Below are 27394 nucleotides of genomic sequence, written 5' to 3' on the forward strand. Positions count from 1 at the left end.
ACACCAGCAATAAAAATATTTACACCAATAAATTAAGCAATGACTAAAATTTTATTTTGTTCATCTTGCTACCAATGATAAGATAGTGTAGTTTTTTTTCCATAAATTCTTTATCTTGGAGATGAATACTTTCCTTTGAAAAAAGGCACTCCACATTTTTTTGCTTGCATACCACACTGACAAGGCTCCAAGTAAATATCACTTGGAGCTATAAAAACTTCCCAAAGTTAAGGGAAACACTGGGCAGATAGATAACTTGGGGATCACTCACACTTTAAAGATTCCTTCATCAATCAGCTACAAGCTAGTTCACTAGCTGGAGAGGTAAGAGACATTTTCTGTGTTATGCATGTTCCTGTTTTCTGGGGAGTGCAGTGGTTCATAAAAGCTAATTTTTGGTGCTGGTGGAATTATTTTTGTTTGGGTTTGATGTTTTTTCAGGTAAGCTCCCCGAAAAAATGGAAGTTACTCTGGAAGTTCTCCTTCCAGACAACTCCTTGGGAGCGTCCAGAAAAATGAACAGTTCTGATGGCCCGTTTTTCCTTTAAAGGCTGAACGAGACCACACCAAACTGTTTGTTCCTCTTTCCTCGTCCGTCCTCCTTCGGGATCAAGCTGTCCCGTTCTCCATGAGGAAACGCGGCCGACCTCTTCCTGCCTCTCCCAGCCTCTCCCACCCTGCTCTCCTCCATGAAGAAAAATCCTGAGTAAACAAACAAGTCACACACGCTGGGAGCCGGACAGGCTCAGCCGAAGCGGACTAGCACGGAAGCGGGCAGTCCCCGCCAGGTCCGTGCCCCTCGCTGTCACGCCGCTGGCGACGGCCCGCTCTCCGCACCGCCCCCGGGCGCTGAGGGCCGGCCTAGCTGCGGCAGCCCCGCTCCGAGCTCCGGCAGTCCCCGTCCATGCTCCCGCCCGCGATCCTGTTCGGCTTTTGCCTCGGATTCCGGCTGCTGCTGCCGGCGGAGCGCGGCGCGTAAACACGCGCGGCGGGGCCGCCGTGCCGCCCGGCGCTGCGCGGGAGGGGCGCGGGCAGCGCGGTCGAGGCGCCGGGACGCCCCCGGCCCCGCCCGGCCCCTCGGACGGGGAGGCCCGAGGGCTGGGCCGCCGAGAGGGGAGGAGGCCGTGTGCCGGCAGCGATGGCTCCTGCGTATTTCCTAGGCGGGGGCGGGGGCGGGGGCTCGTCCCGGCTCCGAGCAGCCCTCGGCAGCGGCCGCCTGTGCTCTGCCCCTCTCCGTGGCCCCGTGCGGTTAGGGCTCTGCAGTGATCGGTGCCGCAGCGGGTTATAAATAAACACCGAAAAGCCCCCGCTGCTTACACGTCGGAGGGTTGTGTAAGACTTTCGGCTTCCTTAAAAAAAACATCCAAATGAAGCCATTGTAATCTTCCTCTGTGAGGGGGAAAAAAAAAAAAAAAAAGTTCAGAAACTTTCATACTAGAGCTCAGAAATCGGCAAACGTGTAAAATGACCCAAACCTGGATCTGTCACACCTCATGATTGTTGAGCTAAAATTGATAACTAGGGACCCTCTGACGTGAACGCGGTTGGGACAGTTTGTAATCCAGCGGTCACCTGCTGTACAAGCACAATACATGTGTAAACGTGTACTACTAAACACGCGGTGGGATTTGAGTACAATACACATAATGTGAATTACAGTCAAGGTCGCAGCTAATGGCTGTGGCAAGTTCAATTCAACTGCAGCAACCCCCCTGGGAAACAGGAAAAGGTCTTAAGTTCCATGTACTAAATCTCACTCATTTCTCTTCCGGGAGATTAGGGCTTTGGTTTTGTTTTCAGAGGGAAGATGTTGTAAAACAAAAACTGAATTTTAAAGTGTTGGTGTTTTAAGCATTTTTTTTGGTGATTATCTTTTCAACCATAATGTTTTGGCTTGAATTTCTAAGTCTTTTAAATTAATTTTTTGGTTTCTAAATGGTTGGGCTCTGTTTACAAATACTTCAGCTCTTCTGTTCTGCTGGTTTCCTTTGGTAGAGGTGTGTTGTATTTTAATGTATGATTTATGTAAGCAAAAAGAAAACCTTGTGGGTACTAACATGTTACTAAATACAAAGGGTTCAAGTGTTTGTAGAACAAACTTATTTGTGTATAACTTTTTTTTTTTTCATTTGAATGAACTGTCAAGTTAGGCTTTATTGTGGGAGGAATGGAGCAGCAGGAAGGAGCAGAGCAGAGGGAGAAGCCAGCATGCCTCTTCCTGAAGGCTTTTTGTCCTATTGAAGATATTTGGCCAAAATACAGTGACAATGCACAAGTTTGGTGTAGATGGCAAGATAAAGAGTTTCACTTGAGCTAGAGCTAATGAAGCATCTACTGCCTTGTCTAAGTTAGTAATTTGGAACATGTTACTTGGATAAACACAAAAGTGGAAAATGAAGGCAGAGTGAAGCAGCTCGGGGAACTACAACAAAGAAAAGGAGGAACAGGAATGTCAGAGGATGGATCTAATCACAGAGGAAGGACAGCAGAAGAAGAGTGGAAGTGCAAGGGGATCAAGTACTAGGAATGGGAGGCTGGGCTAGACCCAAGGCAATGAATAATAGCAGAGTTGTGTATGAAGCCAATAATTTTGTTTCTAATACTTATTTCCTCAGAATTTGTCCTTGAACACAACTCTTCTTCATGGGCAGCTTACTGGGACTGTAAGAGAAGAAGAGGACTATCACCCTTCTAAGAGAGGCTTGGGATAATTACACATGACACGGGTAAGTGTACTGAAGATACCTGATACAACTGCAGTTAGAAGTCTGGATCGTTTTCCCTTTGTGTCTCTATTTTGTGGTCACATTGCTCATTGGGCTGCTCAGTCCACCTGTCTGCAAAACCTAAACTTGGGAGACTTGGGACCTAGATTACCATTTTGTTCAAGTTCTTATAGAATAATGGCACTGATTTTAGTGGAGAATTAACCTCTTCTGCCACGGAGTATTAGGTGAACAGCCTGCTACATGAATTGTTATTTTGAGTGTTTTAATTTTAATAACTAAGTAATGTAGCATAGTTCTTTCAAAAAGGAGATTAGTTAACTGACACTACCTAACCTTGCTAGTTATCTACAAGTAGATTACAGAGAATTACACTCCTTTGCACATGCATTTTGCAAATGTTCTCCTCGTTGTACCCTTTATTTTGCAAATTGCAGACATTGAGATGAAGGGTCTATAATTTCCTAGCTTGCCTTTCTCTTGAAACACTGGTGCTGCACTGGCACACATCCACTTTGCTGTGACTTCATTTGAATACAGCAAATTCTTTATTATGATGAACAAAGGGTTGCTCTCTGGTCTGCTTTGAATCTCAGTCTGCTCATGGAGATTAGTGGGTTTTGAGCAATGCCAAGTCACTAAATATCTCCGCTTCACTGATCTCAAAGACATTTGTGACAATGGATTTAGTAGTCATTTTCATGCATGTTCTTGCCTTTGAATGGATAATACCTTAGTAGTTCTGCTTCCCATTGCTATCAGATTCTCCATTTCATTCAGAAGGGTTTAAATTCAAAACTTCTCTTTACTCATAAGTTGTTGCTTTGAGATACATAAATATATTTGTGGTTTTAATCCTTGAAGACAATTCTCCTTCACCTCTTCACTTTTATTTGCAATTTGGGGTTTATTGTCATTTATATTACTAAGAAATACCCTGCAGCTAAACAATGTCTTATACTGATGTTTATCATATTACTTCTGTCAATGCATAATAAATATAATAATGTTGTATAAAAAAGCAGGATCCTGAAATGGCAAATTTTAAATTTTCTCAAAGACTGCTGCTCAGCTTTTTTCTCTTTCCTGAAAATTTCTGAAGGAGTATTACTTTATCTTGATATACGAGTCAGAAAGTGATAAACCCTTAAAAACACTGGGTTAAATTTTCCAGAAGTGGACAGACTCCAAAAGCCTTGTGTTGCTGCCAGATCAAGCAGTAGACTTCTCTTTTAGTTGTTCCAGGAAAAGAGCAATTAATCTCCAAAGCTGGGTTTTGTCTCAGAAAATGGATGAGCAGAGTGAATTCCTTATTAAACTAAAGAAATTTACTAAGCCGACTTCCTTAAAAGACTAAAGGCCAAAGTGTTCAGAGTTCAGTTTACAGAAAATTCAGATCAACCAACACAGACATCTTACTTACAATAGGTAAGTATTAAGAAAGGGTGAAAAAAACCCCAAACAGACCTTGGTGGTAGTTTCTCTACAATGAAGTTGCTCCTAGTTCAGGATTTGGCTGTTGTGCTCCCAATCCATGCACAACAAAGAATATAATTTATTCATAGTATTTCAGAAACTTTTTCTATGTGAATCTTTGAAGATTTTTCTTACTCAGTATCTATACCTGCATTCCAAAGGCCTGTACTGTCCTCTGAAGTACAAATTCACACTGATGAATCCAGTGGATCAGCTAGGGTCTTTGCTTCTGTACATAGCACACTCTGAATCAGCAATACAAAACCAAAGTGGGTTGCATAAAAACATCTCAAGAAAGCTGTGTCATTGCTGTGCTATGCTCACAGCAATACGCCACAAAGATTGTGTTTAGGGGGAGCAGCCTGCCTGGAAGAATTGCTGTCACTTCTCTTGCTCCAAGTGCCGGATCAGCCTGAGCCTAGAGCCACCAATAACTTCCACCTGCTGTTCATGATGTTGGTCAGGAAAGATACTTAGCCTCAGGCTGTTCTGTTAAATCTAGGGCAAAGTTTTACTACACCCACACACTGCCACCCAGCAATGTGAGGTCACCCTGCATCATCACTTGTCCAGGGGTGTAGTAAATCTTGCTTGATGGGATTTGTATTGTTATAAAGTGTTAAAAAACTAGCTCTTGTTTTTGTACTCAAATAGACATTTTGGTGCAGTGTGACCCAGGTCTTTTCTCCTCAGGTAACCACCTCCAGCTCTTACCAGATCCAGGGTTTCCACATACCTGTTTTCAGCTGTATTCCACAGGGATCCCATCACCTTTACAGACTAAGTTAAAACATCTTCCAGCTGTCAGCGTTTTCATTCCAGGCAAAAAAACACAGACCTCTAATGCCTGAATTCTCATCATGTTCCAGCCACCTTGATTCTGGTGTTTTGACCTGGCCTGAAGATGCCAGCAATGGAAAGATATATTACTATTTTGCTGTGTTTCTTCCCTCAAAGCATAATTATAAGCCACAAGTTTTGCACATAGACATGTACCAACAGTCACTAGGCCTGTAGAAACTTTTCCATTGATCAAACTTGAATTCCATTCACAGTTACAGTCAGGGAAGCAGCTTCCAATGCATGCACAGAATATTTGCTTGATAATGAAGGATTTTAAAACCTGTCCATGAAACTCTATAGTACTAGATGAAGCCAGAAGGATTGTTACTGTATTTGCCCAAAATTCCCACTGCTGAAAAGAGCAAGATGATTGAATAAAAGGCAAGATTTTCCAGTTTGCCTGTCAGCAATTATGAGGAACAGGAGATAATAAGGAAAAAACTAATGGCATTAATTTCAGACCAGAGTGGGAAAAACAACCAGTGCATGGTTCATCACAGGGCTAATACTTTACAATGATTGATGATTCTGTAATCAGAGCCCACATAGAGAAACAGGCTGTAAATTAAATGGTGTATTTCACAAATGGTTTGGAATTGTAATGCGATGATCAAGAATTTGCAGAGAAAGACTTTACGACCCTTTATAACAAGCTGCAATGCTTCTAACAGAAATAATTAGGGTTCTGACAATGTATTTGTTTGAATGAAGGATTGAGTTTGACAATAAAAAATAGCCTGTAATCTGCGTGTCACATGCGGCTTTCTACTGACATGGAGCCTCATGGTCTAGTGCACTAGCATTCACAGCAAATTAGTCTCAGTTTTACTGTATTCCTTAACCACACCAAGTGGTACCCAGAGAAATAAAATTGTTTTACCAGGTCATTGCTAATTGAATAGCTCCTAAAACTGAAAAATAATACAATGATTCAGTGGTAGTCTTCAAATAAGTCTTAAAATACATCTCACTATAGTTTGAACTTTTTTTTTTAGACTTAGTAGTAAGGAAAATGGAGGAGGAGAAGGAGGAGGAAACCATTTTTCATTTTCTCTTTAATTTCTGAAATCCCTGAGTTTGGAAGGCCACTGGCTGCCTCAAACAATTCACTGCAATTCCTTCCTGGAAAGCTTCCTCCTCTCCAGAAGCAAAACACCTCTCTTAGTTTTCCATAGAAGAGGAAAAGTGCATATTGAAAGTAAGTTATAGCGTTCATTTGGGGAGTTAATTAGAATTCTGGTTAGGAAACTGAACTATGCACCAAAAAGTCCATGTCAAATTGAGCTAAACAAAACAACCCTTCTTTTGGTCAAATTCATCTATATCCAGCACATGGGCAGATCAGCCATACAGCACATACAATGCCTCTGACACCTCTAGGAAACACAGGATCTGTTGCAGCTTTTCAAAAAATGTGAGTTAACCATAAAGTTTTGGATGTATCTTTCCTATGTTCCACATAGCCTATGTACATGTTCTATTTTGGAAATCCCACGGGCAGCAGATTCTTTCTAATGTTAGGTGTCACAGTGCAGCGGACCTCCTTCCTAAGGCAGTCTAAGGTGCTCTACAACTGCCACTTCTCAGAGGTCCTGAACACAGTTTTTCAGCAGCTCATCAGAGAACTGGATAGTGTTATTAACCATCTCTTAAGCAACTGATAAATAGAAAGGGATCTTATATTCTGTGATGGCTTGTGTGATCATACAGTTTAACAAGACACCATTTCTGAGTTACTGAACACTTTTGGAGGCCAGCCTAATTGTTTCAGATCCAGAGGAAGGTAATTCCAGCAATGACTAATTTTGGGCATTCAGAAAATGCTTGCAGAGAAGTCCGAGTCTCTGCTCATGTTGGGGCAGTCCTTACCAGTGGCATCCATACTAGTGAGAAATTTATAAGCCTTGTTTATACCTTCTTTTTTCCTTCTGTTTTAATAATGATTAGTACCAAATTTCTTAGCTCTTAAGCATGTGACAGGGTACTTGTCCACTTGTGGTAGCGCATTTGAGTCAGATTTTTCACTGACGCTGGGAAGGTGTGTGTTAGCATGTGGAGGAGATGAGACACCTATTCACAACAGCTGTGTTTCTTGGCTAAATTTTACACCAGTCTGATTATGACAACAAATGAAAATGTGTCTGCACAGTAGCTATCAGTGAGGATTTCAGTGGCTCTCCCCAGGCTTGCAGGACTGAGCATGTGACAGCTGTGAAAATGGGCACAGCACAGGGTGACACAAGCTCCTATCTATTGGTCTCTGATTTTGATCATGGAGCTAGTAGGGGGAATTGCTATATAACTATTATTCAGTGCTTTAAGTATTTTTTTTCCATTTTTTTTCCAGTATTATTCTTCTGCAAAGTTTTTCTCTTGAGTCTCCCTTGTGTTATGCATATAAACTTGCATGCACATGCCAGATTGTTTGATATGTGTGTGTGATGGGGGGATGCTGTGCTGGAGCCATGTGCCAAGCCATCTCTGAGGGTGAGGGTACTGACAATAAAAGCGTTCCCCACTACTTGTTTCTCCACAGTAGCAACATCACACTAAGATGTTGTATTGCTTAACCCACTCCCACAAAATTTGAGTAAGAGTCAGAGAACCATTGGTTTTGTCCTATGACCATGTGGCCCTCCCAGGTGTGCATCAAGTATGGGAGATAGACCTTTTGTGGAGAACATGAAGATGTAATGGTACAAAATGCTTCCATCCCCTGTTGGCTTGCACATGTGGTTGCCCCAGAAAAACAGTTTCCAGCTACTGCACCAAAAAAGTCTCCTTCAGGTACTAAAATCAGTGGTCTCAGGCATGTTGGTAGCAACTGCAGCTGTGACTGCAAGTGAGCTCAGCAGACCCAAAATGGAATTTGGGCAGCCACCAAAGCCTACTCTAAAGACACAGAAATTAGAGAAATATTTTCAGTTCCAATTTTGCACAAGTGAAACAATCCTTTAAAATTTAATCCAAGGAGGTACCTACTGTGCTTTTGACTTATCATGAGTGTTTAATGCTCTCATGACAGTTATAGGCTAGAGACAAATTTGAGGGGTGTTGAGCCAACACTTTTCACACATATTCCATTTATTTACACTGCAGCTTGTTTTGTACATTGCCTACAAAATTATGCTTCATTTCATAGAAGAAAAGCCTGGCAACACAAGGGAAATTGTTGTAAACAACCAGAGTGAACGCTCCAGCCTGTGTACAATAGACATGCTAGAACTCAAAATAGCACCAGAGAAAAAAAAACAACCTCCCTTAACAAACAGTAAGAACATTGTTTGTTTTTAAGAAACACTGAGCTTTGTTTTCAGTTTCTAGATTAAGCCTAATTTCCAAAAATGCCTTTGTTACTGCCTAAACCAAACTCAAGTTGGGAAGCATAGTCAATAATTATTTCAATTAAGAATGTACTGTCAAAAACCTAAGGGTAGGAATGCAAAAAGTGAACAGTTGTTCAAAATTAAGAGCCTCTTCCTCTCCTTATCTTTGGCTCTTTTTTTCCCCTCAGGTATAGAAATTGCAGCTTTAATGAACAGCAATAGAAACTGAGTTTCTGAGGAAAGCTAAGTTCAAAATGGAGAGCTTTTGGCAGCAGTCTCCCTCCTCCTCTCTTTGAGATCCTTAACACATGCCAAATTTTTCCTCTTAATGCTTGCCAGGGCTGTTGAATGCTGAAGTCACCGTTTTGAACTTAAAACCTCCCGGAACTCTGAGACATCTGTATGGAGGGTGCTTGCTGCCCTGCATATCTCCCAGAACCCAAGACTGAAATTCAGCTTTGCAATCTTAGAAATGAAAATTATCCCAACTGCATTCTGTCTTCCATCATTTCTCTTCCCCTTCTGACTCTTCCACCCCATCAAGCACAAACAATAGAGTTTCTTACACCCTGCAGTACCCACCCTCTTCCCACTAGAAACAGAACACTTGGCGATCTTCCTGGATGCCCATGCTGGTCCAGAATTGTCTCTGGGACACATGCCTTCTTTTGTGGTCACTGGAGTGAGGGGTATGGCCCTTGCAGAACAAATATTACTCGGTAAAATGAGCAGGAACAGAAGTTGTTCACTCATGGCTCTTCCTATAAGTGGATGCATGCTGTATAAACAGTTAAGTATGCTAAAGCTGTCCAAACCCATGGATTCTGGGGGTTGCCTCTCTTCCCATCCTTTTGCTACTGAATTTGTTCATCAGAGGCAGAATTTAGTTAGGGAATTAGGCAAGTTTTTTATTTCTGCCCCAACAGGGAGTACAATTTGTAAATTAAACAGCCCTGAGAAAAGCTATGAGGGGGCCCCAAAACCTCCATACAAGGAAGTAGAGCCTTTGAAGTCCTGGACCCTGTGGAGACCGCTGATGGATTCAGAGCCAATCATGCCAAGGGCTTGCAGCTTTCTAGGGAAAAGAAAATATTTTTTCTATATGGTGAGGAAAGGCAAACGTGCAACAGCACTTACTTGTTAGGCTTTAGGTGTCAAATCCACAAGCTGGGTGTAGTAACATGGCAGATGTTAGCAAAGTCTGTCTGATGAAATTCCTGTAATTTTTTCGCCTACCTTAAACTATCTCTGTGTCTGTGCAGAATAAATGGCAAGAACCCCTTGTGATGTGATAGCATTCTCATTCTTTTCCTTTGTTGCAAATGTACTTTACAGAGGAACAAATTAATTAGCTTAATTGTTGTTGTGGTTTTAAAACAGTAACTAAAAAAATTACTTATTTCTTGCTGTGAGATATGGATTAGAGCAAGAGAAAAACAGGCTTAAAACTTAAAAAGGAATAAAGAAAGTTTATTAACAAACTACAAGAATAAGAACACCAGAATAAACTTCCAGAAAACCCTTTTTATCCCCTACTACTCACCATTCCCTTGTTCACATGACAACATAGAGACAAAAACTTTCGAACTTTGGTGTTTAAAACAGTCCCAATTCCTTCTAGAGTCTTTTCATCAGTCTTTGTAGAAAAACAGAAGTCTTTTCCTGTTAATCTGTGGAGTTTTCTACAAGAAAGCTATTTCTGTTATAGCTTTCTATTTTTCTGATGCCAACGGCCCGGAAATCTGTCATCAGTTCACTCCTCCCATTTCACATCACTCTGAGGTGTGTTATGGGTCAACGAGTCTAGGGATGTTATTTTTAAGGATGAGTTATTCAAAGGCAAAAGTTCTTTTCATCTGTTTCTGTGAGCTTCCCTGGAAACAGTTTTCTCATTGGCTCTCAAGGCCTCAAATCTTCAACTATTACTCTATCTCACTCTGTTCCAGCACCTCACTGTATCACAATTACTCCACCTTTTGCTCAAATTTCAAACTTTGAACACTCTATTCCTCCCTATATTCTCTGTCATGAATTAAAGGAGTTTTTCAAGACCCTATTGTCTATCTTCATAGCTTTAACAGAAAAATATTTCAGCTTATAAAGCATCTCCTTATTCTCTACCTCTTCTGAAGTTTAATTTTTTTCTTTACTGTCTTTGATAGTTTATAAAGTCTCTTTACATGTTGATTACTCTCTTTTTCTCTCTCTGGATAAAAGGATTAATCTGCAAGTCTCATCTGGGTAATGAAAAGGTTAAAATCTTGCCCAGGCTTTGTAGATGGTTCTGTGATCTCTGCAGGAGCAGGAGCTGGAGTTGTCTGCGATGGAAGATTCTTCATGGCTGCTCTGGAGCGTGTGGTCGCTGTTTCAGCCCGCCGCAGGTCCAGAGCTTTTTTTTCCCTTTCTTTACTCGGCAGTTTCTGGTGAATTCAGTCACAGCAAAAACTGCAGCCGAGCCAGGGACCGGCCTGGCCCGGCCAGAGCCCGGGGCAAGCCCCGCAGGCCCCATCTCCCGGCCGGGAGCCGCTGGGCCCAGCCCAACCCCTGCCCGGCCTCATGGCCTGAGCAGGGAACGGGAGGCCAGCCGGAGCTCTGTCACCTTTCACAGCCAGGAAACAAAGAGAACAAGAGTGCTCTGACTTTACATCTTAAGGAGGTGTTCACAGGTTGACTTAACTTTTTAATGGTCAAAACTGCTGTCAATTCTTAGAAATGACCGATAATTGGTTAGGAGGAAAGACTCCCATCAGCCACCAGCAGCTTCAACTTCCTTAGCTCTCAAAGCTATCTTAAAGGTAAAGTCACCCCATGAGAATTGTGAATTAACTACACTTCAAATGGCACTGTGTGGCTGTCAGTGCTGCAACTTTCTTCTTCTCTTGCAATATGAAAATTGCATGTGCATCGCTGGAGACAAATCCTTCAAGATCAGTTTCTGTTATTTCTGAAATACCAGAAGGAAATCCAGACTTCAGTGTTATCCATGAGAGATGTCCTGGCCTGACCAGATATTAATCTCAAATGAGTTCAAGCACTGCTCTAAATCAGTTCTGAATGCAGCCTAAAGTGTACCCAGCACTTTACATTAACCACCATACTATAATGGAGATGACACATGCTTTAAAGTGTTGGATTTTTGCAGATTTGCCAAGAGGGAAGTGGTGCACAAATAGAGATGTGTTTAACTGAGAGGACATGTGCTCCCCATACGGATGCGGTCATGGTTGCTTAGTCTCTGAATGAGTTCATATTGCACTTCTCCAGAAGAGAACATGAGCTAAGTATTTCTTCGGGCTAATTTTTTCATGCTGCAAATATTAGTTGTCATTATCTCACCCAATACACAGGTTTCAAGACACAAGATATCAGAACATACTGGAATGGTTTGTGTCTATGAAAGATGACTGCCAGGAAGTACTTGCCTATCCTACACTGGGTGAGAAAACCCTTAATATCATCCTCTGTGTTCCTCAAGCAGTTTGTTCTCAGTAGAACAATAAGCCTGTTGGAGACTCCTTTGAAGTCACCTAGCTCCATTAGTAGTGCAGGGGACCCAAACACTCAGCTCTTATTTTGTGGTAACCATCTAGGGCTATAATAGCTTCATGAGTATCCTCCATACATATTAAAGTATTTTGGGTTTTTTTTTTTCAAAGCAAACAAAGAGTTGCTCAGCTTGGGTCCAAAAAGGAATAATTTGTATTTTGAAGGGGTTTATTTATTAAGAACATGTCTCTACAGCCACTCCAGGCAGCAAGATAGTAATTTTGGTTTTAATATTGTCATATATGTGGCTGAAAGGTGCAGGATAACCCCCAGGCCATGTTCTCTTCTTGAAGGGGTTCCTCTTACTGTACCACCTCATGGTGGTATTGCCTCTAGTGCACACATTTCCAGTGGGAGAGTTCTCTCTTCCAAACGATCTTGTTCTATGAACCACACGACTGACCACAAACAACCTGAAATCTTTCTGTCTTGAGTTTCCAGCCAATTTTCTCTATAGGCCATTGCTCAGACAATTCCAAATGGAAAGGTGCATAAAAAGAGCTTTGACAAGGGAAGTTATGTGATCTCAAACCTGTGATTCTCTGTCTTCTCCTCTCCCCTTGACACCCATGCAAACACATAGTTAGAGAAATACACCCACCTCCCTTTATCTCCCTTATGTGAGGTAATTACCTGGGGTAACTGTGGCCAAACTGCAGTGTTGGTGCAGAGATACATGAGTTCTGTCTCATGGGCTTCTTTGTTTCTGTGCAGGCATGTTAGCTGAGGCTGGAGCTGTGCTGAGGCAGCTCAGGGGATGTTACCCCATATGCCAGGGCTGACTATATATTCTGGTGACATGGGCTGTAGAAGCAGGCTGTGCCTGGGATAGGAGGCTTGCCAGACACCACATGTATTGGAGAACACTGTAGATGAACCCAGGAGGACCTACTGGGAATTTGGGAGCCATGGAAAGAAGTAATCTCACTGTTCAGAGTATCATAAAAAACCTATTACAGTGAACAACAGAGAATGGACTTTACTCCTACTCATCTCTTTGCACTCATCTGCCCAATGAGTATTTTAGCTGCAAATTATAAAGGACAGAATCCTTGTCATCTTATCTTTCCACTTATCAGTCTTTATAATGTCAACTGCAGACATGTCACAGACAAGTGGCAACGGTAATCAACATCTTTCAATCATGTATCAAACCTTCAAGTGTTACCTAAGCTGCAAAATCTGGAGGGAAAGAAACCTCAGATTTACAAATACCTTCACATACTTCATACAGGTTTGTGCTATTTTTTGTGCTTACAACTACTGAGACAGTTTCTCTGGGCAAAAAACCCCACACCTGATCAACCAATTAAGGTCATTGCAAATAAGGTGACAATACTACTTTTCCACAAAAATCCTCTTATTTTGGTGAATGATGCGAATGAGGATCTGCTTGAAAGAGTCCAATGAGATAAGGCTTTGGAGGGATCCAAGAAAGCTGATTGATATTCAAGCTTCACTTCCTCCAAGATCAACAGGGGTCCATCTTAAGGAGCAGGAAGTCAGGCAAAAATGCCAGGATACCTGCATGGATGAACAAGGAGTTTCTGGCAAAACTAAAACACAAAAATGAAGTATATGGAAGGTGAAAGCAGGGACAGGAGACCTGTGAAGGATACAGACTCTGTCCAAGCAGGCAAGACACAGGAAAGCCAAAGACCAACCAGAATTAAATCTGGTGAGGGGTGTCCAAGGCAACAAGAAGGCTTTCTGTAATTGTATCAGTCACAAAAAGGGAAAATGTGAGCCTGCTGCTGGTGAAGGTGGCAGGGGCCCTGGTGACACAGGACATGAGGTACTGAATGCCTTCTTCACGTCAGTCTCTACTAGAAAAACCTGCCTTCAGCAATCCAAGGACCTGGAGACAGAGGGACAGTTTGAGGCAAGAAACATGTACATGAGGTGGAAGAGGATCAGGTTACAGAATACTTAAGCAAACTGGACATGGACCCCAGTGGGATGCACCTGAAAATGCTGAGGGAGCTGGCTCATGTCATTGCATTTTAACTATCTTTGGATGATCATGATGACTTGGAGAGATGCATGAAAACTGGGGGGAAGTAAACGTCACTCCTATCTTCCAAAATAACCTGAAGGAGTACTCAAGGAACAATGTGTTTTAAAGACAAGCTACTGATAACTCCTCTCCAGCCTGTGGCAGCCTCAGCTCTCTAACCTAGAAACAGCACAGTGCTGGTTCTGCTGCTGCAGAACTTTGAGCAGCAGCTGCTTGCTTCCTTCAGAATCCTCCAGACTTCATTTTGCCAGATCCCCTTTTTCCTTTGTACTTTGCTGCTGAAAATAAGCTGCAGGTGAGAAATTAGAAAGCCCTTTGAATGCGAGTTTGAGTGCCAACCTTCAAGTATCTGCTGGACAAGGCTTGGCTCTCTGCTGGTTGACATGCAACATAAGTGCAGCCTTAGAAAGTTCAGGTTCAGGTTTGTTTGTTTTTACAGGCCCCCATAATTTTCCAGAAAAATTAAGGAAATAAAAACCAGTGACTTTTAGGATAATCTGACTTTTGTAGCTCAGCCAACCCCTTAACAGAATTTTGTGGCATAAAGGAAAACCAGAATGCTAGCCTTAGAGTTTTGTCCTTGCCAGATTTTATGGATTGACTACATAAATGTGGAGCATGTAAGTTGTTTTCAAAATAGGTGACACAAACCTTTCTGCATCATAAAAATAGTTCATCAGTCCAAATTAGAGATCTTATTTTTATTTCATCTTGTGGCAAACTGAAATCCTTAGTAATAATGATCCTTGTTATTATTATCTTACATTATCCTAATAATCCTTAATTACATTAACTGATAATGGGATTTACATGCCATTTCAGTCACATCTGTAAATATGCAGATCTTGACTACTTTGGTCAATAAGCTCTTTAGCAGGAGCTGTTTCAGAAGAATCTATTGTAGCTCTAATATGCTTTCTAGCACCACGACACACACAGGATCCCTGTTTTCTGCCTGAACTGACAGTTCTCTGTTCTTGCCTATCAGTCCTTCCACAAAGGCTGCACAGAAATTCCAGTCGTGTGAGTTATACGAAAGGTCAATCTCATTTATATAATAGCCAGCTGAGAAGAAGTAGTGCTAAAGTATCTTGCCAGCTCCAGTGCTAGGAAGATCATGTCACTGCAGTTTTGGGCTTTTGAAACAAATCTGTCAGACACATTTTCTATAAAGCAATGTCAAGCCACTCTTTAGCTCCAATGCTTTCTAGTTCAACATAATGCTATGCTCCATGAACACAGGATGAACTGTGAGTCTTTGAGTGAATATGTGCCCAATTAAAAGTAAATTGTCAGCCACACTTCCCAGAGACTAATTCTATTTTAAACACCAGGTGTCACTGCAGTATACTCCTGATTCCACACCGAGCTCCCATTAGGTTAAAGCTTTACTTTTATGTGATGTCAAAGCTCATGGAGAACAAAGATGCTTGTACTTTCTCTTCCCAAGTGTCTGCATGCGGCTGTATGATAGCCAGAATCTGGGGAAATTGTTCAGTATTTCAACCAGACACGTTTACAGTTCTGTGTGGCTGGCCTCAAACCTGAAGCTAACCACAGAAATAGAGCTATTTTATGGCTGATAACAACTGTCCAGAATGAAGAATTAAAAAAAAAAATAAAAAAAAAAAATCTATTAAACAGTTTTCTTGATAATAATGCTGCATGCACTTTTTCCCCCGAAGAAGAGCCCATATTGGATAATATTCAGCAGTTACTTAATAAAAAAATTCTATCAAATTGCAAATTTTGCATATTTTGCAACTTCTTGGCCCATGAACAAATGTTCAGTAAAAAACAATCGTCTTTTACACTTATCAAATCCTGAATGATTTTGCATATGAAATATTCCTTATTTTTATCTATTATTTTTCTCTATTATTCTCTATTTGACCTATAACCTTGTATCTTTTGAGTATTAAAATACACTTACCAGATTAAGCATTAAAAAGCCATTACTTTGACCGTGAACAGATACTACTTGTCAGTCTCTAATTTCTACAGCCTCTCAGCTTGGCATAACTAATCCCTGTCTGCACTGTGAATTTTCCAGGAACCTGTTCATCAGTAACTATTTAGTATTAAGTGGGTAAAGCTGCTCTTTTCCTATCTGTAATTAAAGATAATGAGGAGGAAGGTGCAAGTTATGGTGAGTGCAAGCCCCAAAAGGTTAGGTACTATTTTAGCCTCATGCCCTAGTGTACAAAGGAGCCTTGTTCCAGTGAAAAGATGACATTTCTTTGTGTTAGACTTACATGCAGAATCTGTATTACATATTTAGCAGTGGTCCTAAGTCACCTGCCTCTGAAATGCTTTAGGATGCTCTTAAAAGTATTTCTACACAAATGAGTCTTGCTACTGACAGAGCAGTGCAGCAAATGGATGGGGAACATTAGCTAAAGAGCATCTCTAACAAAGGAAAGGGAATCAAATGCCATGGCAATTTAAGAGGATAATCCATAGGGCTGGCAATTGCAACTTTAAAAATGCTGAAAGCTGCACAACTTTGAAAGGCTCATACCCAATATTCTTACCTGCATTAAAGAGCATAGTGCCACTACATTCATGGCAGTCCCTGCTTTAGTCAGAGACAACTTATAATTGGTGCTGTTGTGTGCATGCTTGAATCTTGACAGGATTGTGGCTTTGGGAGGAGTAAGGTGCTATATATCACAAAGAAGTCTTAGTAGTTGTCAGATAATGAAATCAGCACAAAATTCCCAGAACAAATAGAATTCTGTAAAATAATGCAGGTTTTAAGACCTGCAGGATGAAGTGACTGCAAGGACTGAATAATTGTTAATAAAACAGCAAGAAGAGGCACAGGTAAAAACTAACCAACCAACCAACCACTGAACAAAACCACTAAAACAGAAGACAAAGCTTATTTATTGCGGTTTATTCTGTCTGGCTATTGAATTTATATATAGATTTTAGTCCAGTGAATTTTGCCAGGATTTTTGAATTAAAATAATTTCATTGTAATGTAACATGTTTCCCATTTGACATAATTTACACGGATTTCCAATAAATTCAAGAGTTATTTGCAAATATAATAACCAGAGAAAATGGCAGAGTTTCTTTTAAATGCTTTCAGGTAATACAGTACAGAATCATATGATTTTTTTCTGCATATAAACAAGTAAATACTAGGATACTACTGTACATAAATAAAACCTGCATTTTTTATTATTGACTTATGTTCTTACTTTTAGATAACTGCTTCATATGTTCATGTAGCCTTTTTCCCCCAGAAATATTTACATAAAACTTGTCTACATTTACCATAATTGCCTACTGTGCTTTCAGCAGCCAAAAGCTGAATTGGCTATAGAAATATCTGATGAAGATTCTAGGAACAAAGGTATGACTAAATGATATCAATTTGTGTATACTATTACAAAATATTGAGAGGAATTTAGTGGCATTTGTTAATTTACAAAATGCAATTCAGTGTTGGATCTGAACTGCTCTAACAGTGGGATAAACCCTGCAATTACAGTTAAACTACAATTTATGGAACATACATTCTGCAAAACAACAGTATTTGAGTGTTTGCAGTGGTGTTAATGAAAGTATTTTGATTTCAAACAGGTAGCAAGCCAAATAACCCTTCATGTAGCAAACAAGCCCTAGTAGATGCCATCTCAGAAGTCGGCATGCTTTGACTCCAGGTGTATATGGCACAGTCACTGAATCACTGAGCTGCTCTCACTGCCTACAGAGCTGAGCTTCTCAGTATGTTCAACTATATCCTCTCTAAGATAGCCAGCACAGTTCTAAACCTCTCTTTTCACAAGCTCATACTGTTTTGAGGATGTTTTGCAGTTCTGTGTCAGTGATCAGAGACTCAAATAGTTGTTTCAAAAGAAAACATTTTTTGTAGCTAGAACACTATGTAAGAGAATTTTGCTCAGAGATATTCCAGTAACACATATTTTTTCCATTATAAAACAATGGATAAAACAACTGTCTGTATTTACAAATTCTTACCCACTATCTTCTTGGTATGCAGTGTTCCATATGTAAAGCAATTGTATGCTGAAGCTCATATAGCACCCAATTTTAAGTGACTCTTATTGAGGCATGATTTTAATAATTAGCTATTAGACGTAATTATCCATGTAACTGACTATTTTTGTTGTTCTTGTGGAAGTCATGTCAATTCACTGATATAAAAGAAAAGACAATTCACTGAAAATACAAACAAAAGTACCTATCACTAAACCAAACATCTAAACTCTTAGGGCCCAATCCTGCAGCCTTGGCTCATGCAAAGAATTCTATTTAAATAAAGTAATCCAGTTAGAGCTGTTTTTTTGTTCATTTGGGTTTTGGATTTGTTTTTTGCTAAAAACCCCATATGATGCAAATCAAGATCTACATATGGTACTTACTTTAGTGCATTTACATTTGTGTGTGTTGGGCTTCTAATAGAACAAAAAATGTATTTAGAATTTATTCATTTCAGTTCTGTTGATACAGAGGCTTGATAAAAGATAATCCAACTGCATCATGTTTGGGTGGTGCTGACTTGCTCCCACCTCTCTGTATATAGGGAATACTGAGAAGAATTAAACAGTGTTGTCCATCTCCTGTGCAACTCATCCCTTTACTGTAACCTTTTCTGCTTTAAAAATATTTTGAAACGCGTTGTCTGTGAGATGGGGGAAGTGCAAATGAAACTTAGCTATTGTTACTTTACCTCTTTCTTCCTAGCTGCTGCAGCAGGCTGTGCCTGTCTTACCCTGACAGTGGATGCTTTTTTGTGGGTCTGAAGGTGGGCTCAGCACACTTCCATCTAGAAAGACCAGTCAGACTGAGGAGAAGCAGCTCACATGCCCTTCCTTAAGTTTAAGGGGTTGGGACTGTGAAGCAAAGGGCCATTCCTAAGTAGTCATTGCCACAGAGATGAGATGAGATAGGCCCTGCTGGGAATCATCAAGGTGGTACGTGCATAAACTCAGGAGCCACCACAGTGGCTCATTTCAAAGACCTGTCTGCTGGTAGGACGTTCTGAGGAGACTGGTTATGTGACCTTTCTCAGATACAGTGAGCAAATTCCAGTATCTTCAGACAAGTGAGAAAGCAGGTTCTTGTGCTCTTAGATGTCTCTTTAATAATACATATAAAAATACATATGACACTTCACATCCTAGATGTATCTCTGAATGTCATGTAAGTGCTTGCAAGCTACAGAATTTCTTGCCTTGAAAAAAAGTGAAGACATCCACAGATGTCCTCCAGACAGGATGTGATTACCTTAAAACATCTGACTGAAGTCCATGCTCCTGAGTCTCACAGGCCCATTGAAAAGGTCCCAGTCAGAAGTGTTAATGTCATGCAGTTTCTGTCCCCTCTGTACAACTGTCATATTTCACTAAGGACAAAAGAGATACTCAGATAGTGACAGCTGAACATAGGGGGGAAAGAGCAGTTCCATAAATAAGAGAGTAGTCTAAATCCCACCTATGCTGAAAGTTAAAATATGAGTTAAAATTGTTCTGTTTTTAGATGTTAGGAATTGAAAACATCAGCACTTCACATCCATCAGTGAGGTTTTTTTTTTAGTAATAAGATTTGTAAGGTTTAAGCCCCCTCCCCAGTATAACAAGATCGAAAGGACAAGAGTTGGTTATATTGTCTTGTAGTGAACAGGAGGCATTCTGAAATCTCAAGCATTTTGAAGGCAAGTGATACTTACACACCTTATAAATAATCTAAGCCGATTGTTGCATTATCATAAACTGTAAGAAATAACATAGCTGCTTTCTAAATGAAAAAAAATCATTTTGTATTTTCTGTACAAACACATGCTAGTTAAAATTAACCAATGAATCTGCAGAGACAAACCCTTCTCAGACTGTGCTATTATAACAAAAAATGAACACCAGAAATGAAAGCTAGTATTTAGGAGTGTGTATAGCAAGAGAGCACCACATACAGTAGTCAAGTGGCTGTGCAATAACAGTGAGCATCTTTACCTTTACAGAAACATCCATATTTTTAGGCACTTTGCTATCATATTTGTAGTGACTGTCCTTCTGGCCAGTTTAAAACTGAAGGCCTCCAGAAACAAAACCTCGCAGCTTGTGAAAACAGAACTGTAAGATTTATGTTACCCATAGACTGGGCACAGACCAATGGGTATGTAATAACAAACAAAGATCATCTCTGCATTTCTATGGAAATTGAGGTGCTGGAGCTAAAATATATCTACATTGTGTAGACACTCTTGCTGACCTTTGGATTATATATGAATTAAGTTTTATCAGTTAATCAATGGGAACCTTGTATTACAAATAAGTTACCATCTTTCTGCTCTTCAGGAGAAAAGAGCAGTGACTACTGTATGTCATATCCTAATGCACTCCTGGAAAATCACCACATAGGCAATTAATTTGTTTAACACATTTTGTAAGCCTGGGATATTTTACACTGACCAACCTAAGGGATTCTCTCTCCTTGAAGAAAGAGAACCCTGTATTTTAATGTGACGTTCCATTTGCAGCATTCATCTTCAACATAATCCTAAACACATGTTGCTTGCCAGCAAGGGGTATATATTATATATATATATATATATATATATATATATGTTTTCTTTTCTGAGGCTGAGATCTGCTCTGGCAATGACTTTAGCCACCACCATCCCAGAAGAGATGCTACAAATCAACTACAACATCAGGGTATGAAATCATATTAACAATAATTATGTTCCCTGCTCCCAGGAAGAGACCTGCCCTTGAAAGTCTTCAGCACATCACCAAAAGAGCATCTGTCAGGCTAAGCATCTTTCTGCATTCTTCTATTTTGTAGCAGACTACCACACCAAATTACTTGTGAGGCATGTAAGAGCCTTATTCAGGTGTACTCCAACCTCAAAAAATAAAACTCATCTGAAATAAATGGTTATTTACCTAAGAGCAAAAGTACCTCATGGGAGTGTGGTCCAAATTAAAATGTTTGTTGCAGAAACAGATTTCTTAGTCACATGGCAAACAAATGTATATGCACAATAGGAGACAGAAAAAAGGTCCTTGAGCTGGGCTATGATGTTTCCAGTCCCACAGTGCAGAGATGAGAGTCATGTCGCCTGGCCTGAATGGCTGCTTTTAAACACCTGTGTCCCAGCCTAGGCAGGCCTGTCACACGTGGTGACTCCACTCTGGCTCTGGTGAGATGAGCAAGAGACAAGGCAGCGCTGTCAGCTTTTGTAGCCAAGAGTAGCACAGTTAACGCTAAGTTCTGGGAAGCAGACAATACCGGAGAGAGCACTCTGTGTCACAGCTTTACACATCAGCTTTCAGAAAGCACATGCAAACCATTTATCCAGCATCTTATAAAAGCACCATTGAACGGTTGAACAGAGAGCACCATGTATACGGAACTGTGTTCAAAACAGCGGACAGGAGCTGTTCAGGGAGCCATGGAGAAGCATGCAGCCCAGAAGCATCCCTGCAGGATGGATTCCTTGAAGGCACGATAGATGAGGGCTTGGAGAACAAGGCAGCTGGTCATCAGCCAGTTGAAACTATGGGGATAACCCAACTCTGAGTTAGTCATGAATATGAATCCCCACACCTACTCGTCCCTCACTCCATGGATCCTGCTACATGTAAGCAAGTCTGCAATTTATATTAATAGAAAGACTGAAGCAACGATTTGTTCACAGTTCACATGAACACCACCTCCCTGAATGCTCACTATTGTAAAACCTAGTTTCTTCAAAAGAAGACAGATAATTCTTATTGCAAAGCTTAGTCATCATAGCTACATTACTGGGCTTTTCACTGGATGTTTGGGAGTGAGTATTGCTGTTGTAGGGCTAACTGAGGTCCAGTACATTAAATGTGTCTTTAAAAAGATGTTTCCAACTTGGAACAAGTAAATGTTGGGGTTGTCCCTTTGTACTTTTGAGTTTAACACATGCAGTATGGAAAAAAGTATGGAAGTACTAGCTGCTTTGTAGAAAAGGCACTCTTAACTGATCTAACTGTGGTAATTAGGTACATGCCTATGCTACATGTATCTGCAAAGAATTTACTTCTGTCTGTGGCTGAGAAAGTTATTCTACACTATGGTAGAAAAGGATGACTGGTTTACATATTGGATTAGCACTGGTTTAGGTATGTGGTAAGAACAATGCTCATGGGAGACACAGATTCATGGAAGAGATGTCTGAACTGCATTTCCTATTTTCTACCAGTTCCTAGAGAGAAATCAAAAAGACCTTTTTACTAGTGCAGTTATGTTCTGTTATATATATATACACACACACATATATATACACATTATATATAGTTATATATAATGTATATATACATTACAGCTTCTCCTGGCCTTACGGTGGCAATTTGATGTGAGATCTTATTGTACAGTTGTGCCAAAAAAAGGAAGCAAAGAAATAGACTGTTGAAGCTTCCCCAGAAAACATCACCACATAACCAATACTTCATTTTGGATGTTAACATCTTCTTTAGGGATATGGTGAAAGACTTAAAAAGAACAGTAAAGAGACAAGTAGAAGAGACTCCCTTTTCTTTACAGTCAGATTTATCTCTTTGGGGATTACTGCTGGAAAAATCTTTCTATCAAATATATTAATGAAAAGGAAGCACTGACAACAGCCATAATGGAACAAGTATTACTTTTGGGAAGAGGGAACTAAACCAGAACCTTGATTCTTTGTCAAGTAATGTAAATACTTACCAACCTCAGACTGAATTCTAAAACATTTTCCTTTACCACTAGACTACATAATGGAGATTGCAGGGGAGTTATGGACTCCCCTGTACATCCTTGTTCAGGAGGATAATTATTTTTTGCAGCTTTTAAGTCCGGTGTATGTGAGTCTCAAGGCTGAGGGCAGGATCACATCCCAAAAGCAGCAATCCAAAATGTGAACTGCTTCTCCATGAGACTGAAGTCTGATGGACCATTAAAAGGCTGTGACCAGCCTGAAAGTGATTTAAAAAGGAAAGAATGTTCCACTGCCACAGGACTGCAGACATGGTACCAGCTCCCAGTGCAAGGCTGTATGAGACAGATTAAAAACAGAAACCAAAGAAAGAAGAGAGGAGGAGGAAAATTCTTCTTTCACTGTGAAAAAGGGAAGTCTAGGAGGTCTCAGGAGCAGTTGTCAGAACAGACGGAAGAAAGGATGAAAGGACTTGCGTCCCTTCCTACAAAGCAAGATTTCTGGTCTGGCAATGAAAGACAACAGAATGACTGGACAGTCCTATACCATCCTTTGACCTGCTGGTCTCAATGGGGGTATTTCTAGAGTGATGTTTGCTTTTCTTTTTTTTTTTACCTTAAAATTTTACAATAAAGAATTCAGTGCTATTCTTTGCTATCAACTGACATTATCTCAAAGTATCTTTGAATTGGTCTTGGAATTGAATCTAGTGAACTTGGCAAACCTCGTGTTCCTACTGTTTCTCCAAAAGCAGTCATCCATGTAAAGGGATAACTACATCTTGAGATGTATTTGGGAATTTCACGAGTTGAAATTTCACGAGGTATGCCTGCCACTAAGCTGCAGGAGTCAGGCTGAGGACTACATATATAAACTGGTACCCCTGAGCAAGGAAGAGACAGCAAACACATAGTTAAAGACTAAAGACATTCTTCAGACTTAGCACAACAAATCTTCTGAAACATGGTGCATTTTATCTTTGGCCTGAAACAGTGTGAAGTAGGAGAGAACATTCAAAAGTAAACTTCATGAATTCACATTCAAGGAAACAGACACAAAAATTTTTACAAAGGGAAAAACTCCAGAAAGCAAGAACACAGTCATCCTTAAAAAGCACTGAAGTGGAAGCAAAGAGTTTTCTGCAGCTGTCAAAACATGGCAGCATGGTCAAGATCAGGATGGATGTAGAGTGGTCTGAACTGCTTCTCCAAGGAAGAGAGTTGTAGATCGAGTGTGCTGCACTGTCACACAAGGCCAGGATCCATGAAGTTTGAACCACCCTGTGGGCAGAGGCTGACTGCACAACTGCACTGCTTCTCAGAGCTGTACTACTTACAGACAAAGCCTGTAAATCAGCACGCTTCTTTCAGTTATGAAGCTATTTCTAATAAATGTGTGTAACCAGATCTATGTTTGCTCTTTATAGTACCATGTCAGGTTGAGCACTGACCAAGGACCCGAGAAGGGCTCAACCTTCAAAACCCAGTACCAACTGAGCTGAAAGTAAACCTGTTTTGTTTACTACAGAAGAAGTCAACCTCAGTTTATGTACTGTTTATTTTTAATTAAAAATAAACCGCTTTTCAAGCGCATGCCAGATATTACGTATGTGAATGTTTCCAAGTTTGGACTATAACTTATACTTGTGTCCAAATTACAAGTGTATGCTTATATACATGGGGATATGTGCACATGCATGTCACACAATGCTAGTTCTTTCCTGCTGGACTATTCTTGTACCATTGTACTATTTATTGTATTATTCTTGAAGAAAAAAGTACCAATCCAGTACCTGCGTATTTCATCCAAGCACTGCACTTTGCTTTTCACAGTAACAGAATAACTCAGCATTTTTGAAAAGCCAGTGGCTTTCAAACTGCTTGTCAGAGGCCCAAGAAGGTCCTGGTTGCCCCTTGTTCTGCCTTTTAGCAAAAGAACAAGGAAGACCAGTGGCTATACCAGACTAAATCCCACTGTCTCTTTTGCCTCTTTTTTGCCCTTTGGCAGTGTTCTTTTACACAGACTCTATGATTTTAGCTTAAAAACTGCAAGGCATGTTCCATATCCCTGCTCAAGGAGACAGAAAAAGCCAACAAAACAACCCCAAAGCAATTTTCATTTATCTACTTTTGAAATATGAAAAAAAATTTAAAAACAAAACCAAATAAAGCCCAAATAAAGAATGGGATTCCTCCTGTTACAAACACCAGTAAGTTAATCTACAAAAACTCTGAAGATGAAAAATATGTTGTAAAAAATAAAAATAATATACACTCAACCCATAATTTTTCCTATATAAGAAACTAGACAAACATATTAAAATATTTAAGTCTTTAAAAAGGGCAAAATTCTGCAAAAAAATTACTCAACACTACTAAGGTTAGACTACACATTATGCCAATGCATTGATTTGCACAGCTTTTTGCAACACGACAATGGTCTGTGGTGTGTATGTGTAGGTGTTTGTGTCCATTTGAGGGAAACAGTGCAAGAATGCTAAGGGTGACCACTGCCATTTTAAAAGGATATTTCACAAATAATCAAACAAAATCCCTACAAATACCAGTACACATCTCAAATACTGCAAGTCACATTCTACAGCCCTTGACATTAAAAAAAAAAAGATAGAAAAGAAAAAGCCAGCAGAATTAATTCAAGTACATTTGGAAGTCGGTCCCTTGTGAACTACTGTTGTTTGCACTTTAGTTGCAGTGAAAGTGGACAGAGCTCCCCAAAAGACTCAGAAGTGAGTGCATCTTCCCCAGCCCTGCAAAGAAAGTCTGAGTTGAGGTACAATTATCCGTGGTTTGCTCAACATTGTGGATGCTGAAACTTGAATGAAAAATTATGCTTGAAAAACACTTTGAAGAAAATGACATAAAATAATCTCTTAAAATGAGAAGCTAGTTTTGTGTAAAGGTAGTCTTTTTGGTACATAATCCTTTCAGGACGACAAGCATGGTACTCCCCAAATTACGTTTGCCTTGGAGCAAATAATAATAAAGAAACCTTTACATTGTCCTGGTCATCTTTCTGACCTGATGTGCCCTTTCCCATGAGCCTTGAACCACCACTCAGAAAAACCAGCAGCTATCACACCCTGGCTGAAATATACATTGCTTCTTCACAACTTGTGTTCCATACTTAGCTTTGTTCCTCAAAAGGAAAAGCACTTCCCTCTCCATGTTTCACTTGTCCTTTGAAAGTAACAGTGGGGAAATCTGCTGCTGGAGTAGTTAAAGTCTGGTGAATTCCCTGTGGTGCTGCAAGTCCCCTATGCTCTCATAGTCATTCTCTCCTGAAAGAGCAGTGTGGTTTGTGTTAGGCACAGACAAGGTCCTGTCTTCTTCTTGGCTCACTGACTGGATAGCTTCATAGTCCGGCTCCAGCTCCCCATTTGGTCTGTCTGCTGACTGAGGCACAGTGGTAGAATTTAGGGTGTTTTCAAAGTCTTTCACACTTGCATAGAGGCCGCTGCAAATAGACGGTGACCTCTGAGATGTGATTTCTTGAATGCAGGTGTAAGGAGAATCCAGTGCCTTGATGGCCTGTCCCGGCTTACTCACCGATGAGTACATGGCTGAGATCTAGGAAAAGGAGACACCTGCTGAGTATGAAGCATGGCATAAAGCTTGGGCATCAGTCTGTACCCTTGTACTACAAGGATGTTGGTTATTTAAGGACAGACAAGATCTTCTGATAAAAAGATATCCTTTCTAAAAGAATATGATTTTTTCCTTGAAACAAATATAAAAATTATTTCTTACAAATCCTTCTTTTTCTAGTATGCATTTATAAATTTGTTTTCTTTCAAAAAAAGAATGCTTTATAAAATAATTTTGTAAATGTAAAACTTCCTTGAATATAAAACCCTGGCAAGAAAATTAAGAAAATTAGAACTGGGCAAAAGGAAATGGCTTTGTGACCAGGAGCTCTTGAAAGTTTTGCTGTGGTCCTGGAGTCAATTTGGACTCAATAGGGAGAGAGGCATCAAAAGGAGGATCAGATTGAACTGCTGAAATGTAGGAGAAGGATGCTGTCTGATCCTTAGGGCTTTTAAAACTATTGTTACTATTTTTAACAGTTGTGGCTACTTTTCTGCTTTTAGAGACACTGCAGTACAAGAATTGGTTTTTTTTATAGGCAGGACTAAATAGGCACCAACACATGTGAAGACAATATTAAAAATCTGTAAATAAATTACTCACACCAGATAACAGCAAATAGTGCCAATACTGATAGGTCTGCTCTGTTGACTATACTCTGCCTACAAAGAAGAGCTGCTTCTCAGGCACTGAGCATGTGAACTTTAGACTGGAGACTGAAGCTTCTCAGCTGTAAACAGCAGAAAGGGAGACAGTGTTTCATTCCTAACTCAAAATTCCCTCTGGTGAGGTGGTACACTTCAACAAGTGCATGAAAGTGGCCCATGATGAAATAGTGAGGAGAAGCCCACACCCACATGTGTCCTTCTGCTCAGGGATTATCTGGGCTTGGTGCCAAGCACAGGGATCAGGCTTAAGTCCCTCTCCCAGGCTAAATGGGTACTAGCCCTTGCACAGGACAGATGGCTGAAATTCCCTGCCTGGCATCTCTGGTACCCAGTATGCAACACAGCTCTTCTATTGCATTTAAAGTCTTTCCCAAGCATGCAAGGCCATTCTGGGTTTGTATCAATACAGTTGAAAGAGTAGATTGGCATGAAAATGTCCATTTCCATTCAGCAACACAGACTGAAGCAGATGAATCAGATGACTTC

At 40.4% G+C, this 27394-nt stretch overlaps 1 protein-coding gene across 9 annotated transcripts in view; it reads right to left on the minus strand.

Moving 5' to 3' along the window:
- Positions 1–16818: 16818 nt before the first annotated feature.
- The window catches only part of PAG1 (phosphoprotein membrane anchor with glycosphingolipid microdomains 1), a 111278-nt gene continuing 100702 nt past the window's right edge, over positions 16819–27394 (minus strand). For all 9 annotated transcript variants that reach the window (XM_058832238.1, XM_058832239.1, XM_058832241.1 and 6 more), the window contains one exon: positions 16819–26222. In XM_058832238.1, coding sequence (XP_058688221.1) covers positions 25872–26222 — 351 coding nt within the window. In that variant the 3' untranslated portion in view covers positions 16819–25871. The remainder of the gene's footprint in view (positions 26223–27394) is intronic.

Source organism: Poecile atricapillus, chromosome 2 (assembly GCF_030490865.1).
Source record: "Poecile atricapillus isolate bPoeAtr1 chromosome 2, bPoeAtr1.hap1, whole genome shotgun sequence".
Taxonomy (NCBI): Eukaryota; Metazoa; Chordata; class Aves; order Passeriformes; family Paridae; genus Poecile; species Poecile atricapillus.